We start from the raw sequence: 14,335 nt of genomic DNA on the forward strand, positions 1-14,335 counted from the left end.
CAAGTAGCGTACTCATTAGAGCAAAAAATAAAACACGTTAAACCAATGTATCCGCTCACCGTCGAACAAGAACTGGATTTTATGTCAGCAGAGAAGTGTCACATTTGTGATAAAGATTTCGTATCCAATTCCATACGTGTTCGCGACCATTCACATCGCACAGGTAAATGTAATTTATTTATTATTTTTTAATTTCATCTAATTTTATATTAATCTATTTTAGGTATCTACCGTGGAGCAGCACACCAATTTTGTAATCTGCATTATCAAGATTCAAGGGTGATACCTGTTGTGATGCACAACTTAAGTGGATACGATTCGCATTTTATTATTGAAGCTCTGCTGACGGAAATCGACGGTCAAGTTGATGTGTTGCCCATCAACAAAGAAAAGTACATCAGTTTCACAAAGCACGTCTCGGACATTCAATTAAGATTCATTGATTCCTTCCGATTTCTCGCAGACAAGTTGGAAAATCTGGCCTCATATTTAGATAATGATAAAAAATCCATTTTACATAAAGAGGTAAATGATAAAATATAATTAATTTTTAATACAGGGTTGTAATTTGTTTTTTAATTTTTTATAGGTCAGTAATGATGAACAATTTCAATTGCTAACGAGAAAAGGTGTATTTCCATATGAATACATGAGTAGCTGGGGACGTCTCCAAGAGACAAAATTACCACCAAAGGAGGCGTTCTACAGTGTGTTAACAGATGAACACATAACGGATGAGGATTATAACCATGCGATACAGGTATGGAACACATTCAATTTACATACACTAGGTGATTATTCAGACCTGTATATGAAAACTGATGTGTTACTACTTGCGGATATTTTTGAAAATTTCCGTAACACTTGTATTCATAGCTATAATCTCGATCCTAGTCACTATTACACACTTCCTGGCTATACGTGGAGCGCCATGTTGAAATACACCAATATCAAATTGGAATTGTTCACGGATATTGATGACTTGTTGTTTATCGAGAAAGGAATCAGAGGCGGTGTAAGTCAATGTTCTAATCGCTATGCTAAGGCAAACAATAAGTACATGGAAGAGGGGTATGATAAAACTCAAGAAGATGTCTACCTTATGTATTATGATGTGGTGAACCTATATGGTGCAGCAATGTGTGGATACCTACCAACAGGAAATTTTAAGTGGGTCGACACACCAAACATCGAGGATGTTGCAGATGATTCACCAGTCGGGTACATTTTAGAAGTAGACCTTGAAATACCCCAACATCTACATGATAACTTTAGCGATTTACCGCCATGTCCGGAGACAACGAAACCACCTGGATCAAAACAAAAATATCTTCTGTCAACCCTTTACAATAAGACCAACTATGTCGTGCACTACAGGAATTTAAAACTGTATACACAACTCGGTGTTAAGGTAACAAAATACCACCGTGTGTTAAAATTCGATCAATCTGCATGGTTGAAACCATATATTGATTTCAATACCGAGATGCGCAAGAACGCCTCAAATGAGTTTGAAAAAGCATTATTCAAACTCATGATTAATGCTATCTTCGGTAAAACCATGGAGAATGTGAGGAAACATCGGGTTGTGTACATACGAAAAAATTGGGATGGAAAACATGGTGTGAAGAAATTAATTGCCAATCCCAATTTTCACAGTATGATGGTGCTCGACAATGACGTCAGTATTGTTGAAATAAAAAAATCACAGATACGTTTCAACAAACCCATCTACATAGGCTTCACAATTTTAGACATATCGAAAACGTTTGTGTATGACTTCCACTACAACTACATGTACCAACGGTACAACCCCACAAATGTCAGGTTATTATACACAGACACCGATAGTCTAATTTATAGCGTGAAAAATACTGACGTCTATGAGGTCATGAAACAGGATATTAATCGTTTTGATACGGCTGACTATGCACCCGACAACATCTATGGTATGCCACTACGTAATAAGAAAGTCAAGGGTTTAATGTCCGATGAAAATAATGGTGATGTTATGCTAGAATTTGTCGGATTACGTAGCAAAATGTATGCTATTCGGGTGCAAAATAAAAAAGAGACTAAACGATCCAAGGGTCTCAAGAAGTCAGCTATCCGAAAACTTACTTTTGAGGACTATAAGCGGTGTTTGCTTGAGAACCGTAACTTTTACCATGTTCAGCAAAGCATCCAATCCAAGCGACACCGCTTACATACCATCAAACAGCAGAAAGTGGGCTTATCACCATTTGACCAAAAACGATACATTACTCACAATTCATGTGAAACAAAACCATGGGCCACTATAGCATTATTTGTTGAGTGTAAGTATTTTATATTTTTTGTTTTTAATATTTAGCTAATTTTTGCTGTTGTTTCAGAAATGTGTCCTGCTGTTGTGATGATCCTCAAAGTGGTTCGGTATTGTGATAGGTGTACAAACAATTGATAGAGTAGTGCGCATGAACAATTGATAGAGTAGTGGTGGGGGTGTAAAAAAAAACTGATAGTTAGGTAGAATTATTGTAGAAAACAATTTAGTGTTAGTTTAAACATACAAAATGCAAGACTTTGGTAATCATAATAGTGATAACAACTGTATTGTTAATATGATTAAAGATAATTGTAGTTTAAGTACTTTAAACAATGTGTTAACAAAGTATTTTAAAACATTGGTTAATATGGCAATTAAATGTGGTCGACCGGAAACTTTAAACTACCTTATTGATAAGGTAGAACAAATGGACTTAGAAGTGAAATTTTCCCCATCGTCAGACGATGAAGACAAACAAATTTGGAACTGGATTTTAAAAAATATCCACTCTGGACAAACAGATGGAATTGTAGGACTATCCATTTTTGAACAATCTTACTACAGTGTATTTACATCAGACGAGTTATCCGACTATGTTCAAGTGAAAGAAATAATTGAAAATTATCTTATGAAGAAAGATAATGATGATGATGATGATGATGATGACAATGGACACTTTTCAGAATAATAATTATAATGTATTTTCGATAATTTATAAATATATATTTTTTAAATATTATTATAATACAACTCTGTTTTTATATGTTATAGATAAAATTTTACAATAAAAATAATATTTTTACAATGTGATATGTTTTATTTTTTTTATAAAACACAAATATGTTCACAAAAACGGTCCACTATAAAAGAAGACTTTTTTTATCAATATATGAATCGTGTAAAGAGTCGAACCCTAACCACCGGACTTTAACTTTGGATCCATGTTTAGCTAAGACCTTTTCCACTAAATAAATGTTTGGATCGTGAACTTTTTGTAATTCTTCGGCATAGAAACCACCCTTTATATCTTCGTTGTTGTAGTCCTTCAGTAAATATGTTCTTGGGTTTGTAAGTTTCACCTCGCGAATGGTGAATATTTCTGGTGTCCATGATGGATGAAAACCACGAGCAAACGTCGTTCTAAATTTACTTATCCTTACATGATCGCCAACTGTAAATTTTTGTTTTGGACCCACCATCTTAATATGATTGTATGAATCTTTTAAAATCCGTTTTTCGTTTCGTGTATTGACTTGTGATGGCTTCATCCTGATTGTCCGATGGTATGAATTATTGTACTGTTTAATCAATTCCGGTAATACTTTTATCCATTTATAATTACCATACAAACTGAAATGTTTGTACATCATCGATTTCAGTGTGCGTATAAATCTTTCCACAATACACGCCTTTTTAGTTGAATATACAGAATAATGGTTTATGTTGTACTCTTTCATCAATCTCTTAAATTTTTCATTATAAAATTCCGTACCATTATCAGTTTGAAGGTTTTTCGGTGTACGATCTTTTATAATCTGTTCCATGGCATTAGTGACATCCACCGCACTCTTGGACTTTAGTGGCATAGCCCAGCTATATTTGGAGAAGCAATCGATGACCACCAAAATATACTTAAAGTTGGTATTTTGTCTTGCATACGGGATCATTTCTACCAAATCAGCTTGAAATAAATCATTGAGTCCCTTAATGATTACACGCCTTCTTGGATAATTACGTCGAGCTGGTTTATGTAGCTCATTCACAACAATTCGTCTTTTATCCATCTATTAATTTATATTTTATACCAATGTCAACATATAGTAACATGGAATCGGAGTTTGGTATTCATGAAACTTTTAGGAATACCAAACGTTAAATAATCGTTTGATTTTAATGTATTAAGTTTATTTTTATCTATAATACTATCGTTTTTGAAGACCTCACAGTATGTTGGTTTAATATCTAAATGATGTATCATCACAGAGATTGGGAATCTAAATACATAAACTCTTGTATTATTTTCCAATATATACCATGCAAAATCAGTAGTTGGATCAGGATAAAATTGTGTTGGTTGTGTATTACGTATTGATATTCGAAAATAACCATTTAATTTTTTCAGACTCTCGTTAAATATTTCAGTAGTGTTATTGATTTTATCACTAACATGATTGATAAGGGTGTATAAATCCACAGCATCAGTTGAAAATTCTGGACTTGCTACATTACTTATTTTTTTATTTTTTGCATCAAAGTATGATTCTTTATCATCTAATGACAAACACTGTCCAAGACTTTCCAAGTTCACAACATCTTGCTTATTTATAGGTTTCCCGACATTCACAATTCGTCTTTGTTTTGCATCGAAGCAATTATTTCCACCATTACATCGAAGTATTGATTCATTATGTGATGTATATGAATCTTGATAATTTTTGAGGAGAGAACATCCAAATTTATCTATACCGTTCATACTGAGTTCTCAATAGGTTATGATGTAATTTTAATAATTACATATAATAAATATAAAATCTAAACAGGTCTAATAAGAAACAGCTCGGTTTAATACTGCTCTGTATCTAAACAGGTCTGTTTAATACTGGTCTGTATCTGTTTAATACTGGTTTTGAGCTGTTTAATACTGGTTTTGACCTGTTTAATACTGGTTTTGACCTGTTTAATACTGATCTGTATCTGTTTAATACTGGTTTTGACCTGTTTAATACTGGTTTTGACCTGTTTAAGGGTTTAATGTCCGATGAAAATAATGGTGATGTTATGCTAGAATTTGTCGGATTACGTAGCAAAATGTATGCTATTCGGGTGCAAAATAAAAAAGAGACTAAACGATCCAAGGGTCTCAAGAAGTCAGCTATCCGAAAACTTACTTTTGAGGACTATAAGCGGTGTTTGCTTGAGAACCGTAACTTTTACCATGTTCAGCAAAGCATCCAATCCAAGCGACACCGCTTACATACCATCAAACAGCAGAAAGTGGCCCCATGGTTTTGTTTCACATGAATTGTGAGTAATGTATCGTTTTTGGTCAAATGGTGATAAGCCCACTTTCTGCTGTTTGATGGTATGTAAGCGGTGTCGCTTGGATTGGATGCTTTGCTGAACATGGTAAAAGTTACGGTTCTCAAGCAAACACCGCTTATAGTCCTCAAAAGTAAGTTTTCGGATAGCTGACTTCTTGAGACCCTTGGATCGTTTAGTCTCTTTTTTATTTTGCACCCGAATAGCATACATTTTGCTACGTAATCCGACAAATTCTAGCATAACATCACCATTATTTTCATCGGACATTAAACCCTTAAACAGGTCAAAACCAGTATTAAACAGGTCAAAACCAGTATTAAACAGATACAGATCAGTATTAAACAGGTCAAAACCAGTATTAAACAGGTCAAAACCAGTATTAAACAGCTCAAAACCAGTATTAAAAAGATACAGACCAGTATTAAACAGACCTGTTTAGATACAGAGCAGTATTAAACCGAGCTGTTTCTTATTAGACCTGTTTAGATTTTATATTTATTATATGTAATTATTAAAATTACATCATAACCTATTGAGAACTCAGTATGAACGGTATAGATAAATTTGGATGTTCTCTCCTCAAAAATTATCAAGATTCATATACATCACATAATGAATCAATACTTCGATGTAATGGTGGAAATAATTGCTTCGATGCAAAACAAAGACGAATTGTGAATGTCGGGAAACCTATAAATAAGCAAGATGTTGTGAACTTGGAAAGTCTTGGACAGTGTTTGTCATTAGATGATAAAGAATCATACTTTGATGCAAAAAATAAAAAAATAAGTAATGTAGCAAGTCCAGAATTTTCAACTGATGCTGTGGATTTATACACCCTTATCAATCATGTTAGTGATAAAATCAATAACACTACTGAAATATTTAACGAGAGTCTGAAAAAATTAAATGGTTATTTTCGAATATCAATACGTAATACACAACCAACACAATTTTATCCTGATCCAACTACTGATTTTGCATGGTATATATTGGAAAATAATACAAGAGTTTATGTATTTAGATTCCCAATCTCTGTGATGATACATCATTTAGATATTAAACCAACATACTGTGAGGTCTTCAAAAACGATAGTATTATAGATAAAAATAAACTTAATACATTAAAATCAAACGATTATTTAACGTTTGGTATTCCTAAAAGTTTCATGAATACAAACTCCGATTCCATGTTACTATATGTTGACATTGGTATAAAATATAAATTAATAGATGGATAAAAGACGAATTGTTGTGAATGAGCTACATAAACCAGCTCGACGTAATTATCCAAGAAGGCGTGTAATCATTAAGGGACTCAATGATTTATTTCAAGCTGATTTGGTAGAAATGATCCCGTATGCAAGACAAAATACCAACTTTAAGTATATTTTGGTGGTCATCGATTGCTTCTCCAAATATAGCTGGGCTATGCCACTAAAGTCCAAGAGTGCGGTGGATGTCACTAATGCCATGGAACAGATTATAAAAGATCGTACACCGAAAAACCTTCAAACTGATAATGGTACGGAATTTTATAATGAAAAATTTAAGAGATTGATGAAAGAGTACAACATAAACCATTATTCTGTATATTCAACTAAAAAGGCGTGTATTGTGGAAAGATTTATACGCACACTGAAATCGATGATGTACAAACATTTCAGTTTGTATGGTAATTATAAATGGATAAAAGTATTACCGGAATTGATTAAACAGTACAATAATTCATACCATCGGACAATCAGGATGAAGCCATCACAAGTCAATACACGAAACGAAAAACGGATTTTAAAAGATTCATACAATCATATTAAGATGGTGGGTCCAAAACAAAAATTTACAGTTGGCGATCATGTAAGGATAAGTAAATTTAGAACGACGTTTGCTCGTGGTTTTCATCCATCATGGACACCAGAAATATTCACCATTCGCGAGGTGAAACTTACAAACCCAAGAACATATTTACTGAAGGACTACAACAACGAAGATATAAAGGGTGGTTTCTATGCCGAAGAATTACAAAAAGTTCACGATCCAAACATTTATTTAGTGGAAAAGGTCTTAGCTAAACATGGATCCAAAGTTAAAGTCCGGTGGTTAGGGTTCGACTCTTTACACGATTCATATATTGATAAAAAAAGTCTTCTTTTATAGTGGACCGTTTTTGTGAACATATTTGTGTTTTATAAAAAAAATAAAACATATCACATTGTAAAAATATTATTTTTATTGTAAAATTTTATCTATAACATATAAAAACAGAGTTGTATTATAATAATATTTAAAAAATATATATTTATAAATTATCGAAAATACATTATAATTATTATTCTGAAAAGTGTCCATTGTCATCATCATCATCATCATCATCATTATCTTTCTTCATAAGATAATTTTCAATTATTTCTTTCACTTGAACATAGTCGGATAACTCGTCTGATGTAAATACACTGTAGTAAGATTGTTCAAAAATGGATAGTCCTACAATTCCATCTGTTTGTCCAGAGTGGATATTTTTTAAAATCCAGTTCCAAATTTGTTTGTCTTCATCGTCTGACGATGGGGAAAATTTCACTTCTAAGTCCATTTGTTCTACCTTATCAATAAGGTAGTTTAAAGTTTCCGGTCGACCACATTTAATTGCCATATTAACCAATGTTTTAAAATACTTTGTTAACACATTGTTTAAAGTACTTAAACTACAATTATCTTTAATCATATTAACAATACAGTTGTTATCACTATTATGATTACCAAAGTCTTGCATTTTGTATGTTTAAACTAACACTAAATTGTTTTCTACAATAATTCTACCTAACTATCAGTTTTTTTTTTTACACCCCCACCACTACTCTATCAATTGTTCATGCGCACTACTCTATCAATTGTTTGTACACCTATCACAATACCGAACCACTTTGAGGATCATCACAACAGCAGGACACATTTCTGAAACAACAGCAAAAATTAGCTAAATATTAAAAACAAAAAATATAAAATACTTACACTCAACAAATAATGCTATAGTGGCCCCATGGTTTTGTTTCACATGAATTGTGAGTAATGTATCGTTTTTGGTCAAATGGTGATAAGCCCACTTTCTGCTGTTTGATGGTATGTAAGCGGTGTCGCTTGGATTGGATGCTTTGCTGAACATGGTAAAAGTTACGGTTCTCAAGCAAACACCGCTTATAGTCCTCAAAAGTAAGTTTTCGGATAGCTGACTTCTTGAGACCCTTGGATCGTTTAGTCTCTTTTTTATTTTGCACCCGAATAGCATACATTTTGCTACGTAATCCGACAAATTCTAGCATAACATCACCATTATTTTCATCGGACATTAAACCCTTGACTTTCTTATTACGTAGTGGCATACCATAGATGTTGTCGGGTGCATAGTCAGCCGTATCAAAACGATTAATATCCTGTTTCATGACCTCATAGACGTCACTATTTTTCACGCTATAAATTAGACTATCGGTGTCTGTGTATAATAACCTGACATTTGTGGGGTTGTACCGTTGGTACATGTAGTTGTAGTGGAAGTCATACACAAACGTTTTCGATATGTCTAAAATTGTGAAGCCTATGTAGATGGGTTTGTTGAAACGTATCTGTGATTTTTTCATTTCAACAATACTGACGTCATTGTCGAGCACCATCATACTGTGAAAATTGGGATTGGCAATTAATTTCTTCACACCATGTTTTCCATCCCAATTTTTTCGTATGTACACAACCCGATGTTTCCTCACATTCTCCATGGTTTTACCGAAGATGGCATTAATCATGAGTTTGAATAATGCTTTTTCAAACTCATTTGAGGCGTTCTTGCGCATCTCGGTATTGAAATCAATATATGGTTTCAACCATGCAGATTGATCGAATTGTAACACACGGTGGTATTTTGTTACCTTAACACCGAGTTGTGTATACAGTTTTAAATTCCTGTAGTGCACGACATAGTTGGTCTTATTGTAAAGGGTTGACAGAAGATATTTTTGTTTTGATCCAGGTGGTTTCGTTGTCTCCGGACATGGCGGTAAATCGCTAAAGTTATCATGTAGATGTTGGGGTATTTCAAGGTCTACTTCTAAAATGTACCCGACTGGTGAATCATCTGCAACATCCTCGATGTTTGGTGTGTCGACCCACTTAAAATTTCCTGTTGGTAGGTATCCACACATTGCTGCACCATATAGGTTCACCACATCATAATACATAAGGTAGACATCTTCTTGAGTTTTATCATACCCCTCTTCCATGTACTTATTGTTTGCCTTAGCATAGCGATTAGAACATTGACTTACACCGCCTCTGATTCCTTTCTCGATAAACAACAAGTCATCAATATCCGTGAACAATTCCAATTTGATATTGGTGTATTTCAACATGGCGCTCCACGTATAGCCAGGAAGTGTGTAATAGTGACTAGGATCGAGATTATAGCTATGAATACAAGTGTTACGGAAATTTTCAAAAATATCCGCAAGTAGTAACACATCAGTTTTCATATACAGGTCTGAATAATCACCTAGTGTATGTAAATTGAATGTGTTCCATACCTGTATCGCATGGTTATAATCCTCATCCGTTATGTGTTCATCTGTTAACACACTGTAGAACGCCTCCTTTGGTGGTAATTTTGTCTCTTGGAGACGTCCCCAGCTACTCATGTATTCATATGGAAATACACCTTTTCTCGTTAGCAATTGAAATTGTTCATCATTACTGACCTATAAAAAATTAAAAAACAAATTACAACCCTGTATTAAAAATTAATTATTTTTTATCATTTACCTCTTTATGTAAAATGGATTTTTTATCATTATCTAAATATGAGGCCAGATTTTCCAACTTGTCTGCGAGAAATCGGAAGGAATCAATGAATCTTAATTGAATGTCCGAGACGTGCTTTGTGAAACTGATGTACTTTTCTTTGTTGATGGGCAACACATCAACTTGACCGTCGATTTCCGTCAGCAGAGCTTCAATAATAAAATGCGAATCGTATCCACTTAAGTTGTGCATCACAACAGGTATCACCCTTGAATCTTGATAATGCAGATTACAAAATTGGTGTGCTGCTCCACGGTAGATACCTAAAATAGATTAATATAAAATTAGATGAAATTAAAAAATAATAAATAAATTACATTACCTGTGCGATGTGAATGGTCGCGAACACGTATGGAATTGGATACGAAATCTTTATCACAAATGTGACACTTCTCTGCTGACATAAAATCCAGTTCTTGTTCGACGGTGAGCGGATACATTGGTTTAACGTGTTTTATTTTTTGCTCTAATGAGTACGCTACTTGTTCCAGTTCATGAACAAACCACTTGACACAATCAGCACCACGGTATGCCTTATAAAACGATTGGTTGGGATCATGGGTACAATGAACATAGTAACCTACACTGTAGGGTACATGTTTTTGAATATTTTTTGTATAAGACCTATGATCCATTTCCATGTCTTCATGATGTTGTGGTACCAATAGTGCCTCAAAGTCAGCGTACACCATATACTCAACACGTTCCTTGCTGTTGAAATCTTTGAACTCAACGAACCGCTCGTCATCAGTTTCAGGCATTCGTACCCGCACCGCTTCTTTTTCACCACAATTTACTGAATGCTGGAGTTGGAGTTGGAGTTTGACTTCTGTAGCAAAATAGTTGAGACATCGATCACATAAATAAATTTTACCTACGTGTTTTGTTACACCCGATCGACTCAACTTTGCTAAATTTTTTATCCAGCAAAAGTGGTGACTGTTCCCATTCTCCACAGCCAATAGATGAATTTTCTGCCCCGCAGTGTTCGAACTAACGCGTACAGGGAAAATTTCCAAACCATGTATAAACGTATCTTTGTAGCCGTACACGTTAATCGATAGCTGCGGGTTCATCTTTTCAAATTTATTAATTTGATCTAGAGACATGGGAAACTTTAATCCATCATATTTTAAATGATATTTATAGTGCGGGTACTTAGTTAAACGTTGAGGATCCTTTTCAACCGGGTAAAGTGCTGACATTATCGACCATAAAAAGCAATGTTGGTCTTTATTCTGGACATTAATCACAGCCAATTTATTTTTGATGACTGGTGGTAGTTCACAAAATGTTCCAGCTGTGATCGGAGAGTACTTATTCATGTGGACTCGAATATTTATGATCATGTCAAGAGCCCAACCGCTATCGCGTTCCTGGAATTCTTCCAATTTTTTCAACAAATAGTTTTTGACATGATCAGTGTACCACTCCTGCATGTCCGTTGTCAGATACATTTCCTTGGCCGACGTTATAAAAGTTTTCAAATCCTCCTCTTTGGTGGTGGGCTTAATGAAATTGCCCGTGAACATAATATACACCTGAAATAAAATCTCATTAGACTATTTAAATTATAAATCTTAAATTTTACTTACCTTGAGGGGATGATTCACTAGCTCACGCCGAACGTGTCTTCTAAACATTGGAAATGCCCGGTTGAAAAATATATTTGGATCTTTATAATCCAAATTGGTAATCATACCAGTCTTCACCCTGCCCTGGTGGTGGGTTTCAATTGTCTCCCAGATTAGATGTCGATTTTGTTTTTTGGTGACACCACCACCTTGCTTAACTAAATCTAATCGCAGTCGGTGAAGTTGCCGCTGGTATGATTTACAAAGTCCAATATTAGCTTCAAGACGCAGAGGATTTTCTTTCTTTAACATCAACATCTTTTTGAATAAGCGGATGTTCTGCTTATTAAGTATCATCCATCGCTCAGCTTCCTCCACCGTCTTGATGAGCCTCAACGCTCTCTCCACTTTCTTCATCATATCAGTGCTACCACCTTGAGGTACCACGTTTAGCGTCTGCATAACATTTCGTTCGTAGGTGTCCATCTTTCAAAAAATTATATTTAAGTTTCACAATAATATTTAAAAAATTTTACACTTACCGTTATATTTTCAAATACTAAGCAAAATATACGTTACCGAACGTTCAACACTAAAGTTAACTTACAACTGAGTAATATTTGTTTTTTGTATAAAATATATAGACTAAGTTTAGAATAATAAATATACCAAAAACAAAAAATAATAATAATAATAATAATAATAATAAGGGCAGGCAATCCCTAACCTCACGTCCGAGCCTAACAATAGGACACGTGCCATACCCGGTAACCATCAATCCCGCTCAAAGTGATGGGCTAACGAGGTGGGTCCGTGCTGACTCAGCGGAGCTAAATGAGTCAAATCCAAAAATGTCAAATTTGAGAAGCAGATTTTTCGGTCCTCAGGCGGGTAGTAGTCGACCCAGTCCTACAGAACCCCGCCCCCCTGCAGGTGACGCTTCTACCTTACCTATAGGGGGTAGCTCTCACGGATATGAGGGAGAGCAATCAAATTTGGCTTTGGATCCCAGGCTAGTCCCGGAGACTAGACGTGCCGCTGACGACGAAGAGCCATCTCAAGGCACTTCTCAAGAAAGTCGAGCGAGCACACAAAACAGTCGTCTTCAGCGCTTTCAATGGACGAAGGCACTTAAGGCTGACCTGCTCACTTGCTACGAAGCAAGTGAACCATCGAGACGTGGCTATATGGGCAGGATGCACACCCTCTGGTGCGAAAAGCATCCCGAACTTTCCTATATGAAATCGCAACATCTACGCGATCAAGTATCCCGTCTCAAAAAAACCGGATTTGACAAACCCCGAACAGGACAAGAGAAACGATGCAGGACTACGCAAGCGGAAGTGAATCGACGTGATGAGATAGAGCCGGCTGCTATTGGTGTAGTTCATTCTACACGTGAGACATTAGTCGCTGAGACGCAGGATGGAATATCTCAGGATGAGCCAGTATTAGAGAGTGAGAGATCTGATACTGAGACACAGGATCGGGTATGTCAAAATACCCCACCACCACCTGTGTTAGAGGCTTCACCACCTACGCCTCCGATACCCGGAGATATCCCAACACTACCTGTGTTAACGGCGGAAACAGCCACGCCACTCACTTTGACCACGGAAGCGAACGTAGAGGAAACTCCGATCCTTCCTGCTGAGCCACCAAACACTCGTTTGGAAGAGCTTAAAGAACGGTTTCAAAATATCCTGTTCATAACCGATAATGACCTTTCCAAACGCAAACGTCCAAAGTATCGCAAAACGTTTGCCAAAGCACAAGACCTTGCTTTAATCAACCAGATCGTCGACGATCATCTAAATCACACAAGTAGCCTACTCGAAATCGATAGCTCAGTCTATGCTGCAATGTGTGCTCTTTCTCCTGCCCCCAAGTCTACTGAGACAGCAGAGGAGAAAACATGCAAGCGTATAGAGCAACTTGACTCCAAGTTGACGCCTCTTCGACAGACGGTATCACGTATCGAGTGTGTGTTAGAGTACCAGAAAGCTGGTAAACCCTTCACCCCAAAGGTGCGAGCCTTCGCGCGTGAACTCAGGCACCAACACCACACACTAAACAAGGGTATCCTGCTCACTATCAAGCAGCGAAACATTGAAAAGATACGTGCACTAGCTCTCGCTCGGAAAAAGCTAGTTAAACGCGAGAAGTGTATTCGAGAGAACAAGATCTTTGTATCGAATCCTTCCCGTTTATTTGCAAAACCCCCTTCTCTCGTCGAGAATCCACCTTCGATAGAGCAAATCGATGGCTATTGGCGTGATTTATATGAAAAGTCGACTAGTGTAGATAAAAATATAAGACCAATCAAACTGTTCGAAAGGTTCTGCAACGCGCGCCTAGCAGAACAAGCGGTCCTAACATCTGTTACCGCTGATGAAGTATCCCTTGCTTTCAAAGGCAAGAAGAATCATTCGGCGCCTGGCATGGATGCTGTGTCCAACTTCTGGTGGAAACGTTTAACTTCCACACACGCACATCTTGCTAGGCACTTTACTTCATATATCCTTGGGTACGGGACCTTTCCAACGTGGTTCGCGGAAGGACGAACAGT

General features: G+C 36.0%; 2 protein-coding genes across 2 annotated transcripts in view; one reads left to right on the top strand and one right to left on the bottom strand.

The window, feature by feature from the left end:
* LOC123296320 overlaps positions 1-4,737 on the top strand; it is a 15,794-nt gene extending 11,057 nt beyond the window's left edge. Inside the window, exons 9-12 of the mRNA XM_044877784.1 lie at positions 5-163; positions 224-525; positions 590-1,553; positions 4,637-4,737. Of these exons, the coding sequence (XP_044733719.1) occupies positions 5-163; positions 224-525; positions 590-1,553; positions 4,637-4,737 (1,526 nt within the window). The remainder of the gene's footprint in view (positions 1-4; positions 164-223; positions 526-589; positions 1,554-4,636) is intronic.
* Positions 4,738-5,939: 1,202 nt separating this feature from the next.
* On the bottom strand, positions 5,940-12,252 carry LOC123296331. The gene is made up of 6 exons (XM_044877796.1): positions 11,788-12,252; positions 11,446-11,733; positions 10,515-10,995; positions 10,154-10,455; positions 8,646-10,089; positions 5,940-6,040 (listed from the first exon to the last, which is right to left on the bottom strand). Exons 1-6 carry the CDS (start codon positions 12,250-12,252, stop codon positions 5,940-5,942), a joined length of 3,081 nt encoding a protein of 1,026 aa, XP_044733731.1.
* Positions 12,253-14,335: the final 2,083 nt, after the last annotated feature.

The sequence above is a fragment of the Chrysoperla carnea genome, chromosome 1 (genome assembly GCF_905475395.1).
Source record: "Chrysoperla carnea chromosome 1, inChrCarn1.1, whole genome shotgun sequence".
Lineage (NCBI taxonomy): Eukaryota > Metazoa > Arthropoda > Insecta > Neuroptera > Chrysopidae > Chrysoperla > Chrysoperla carnea.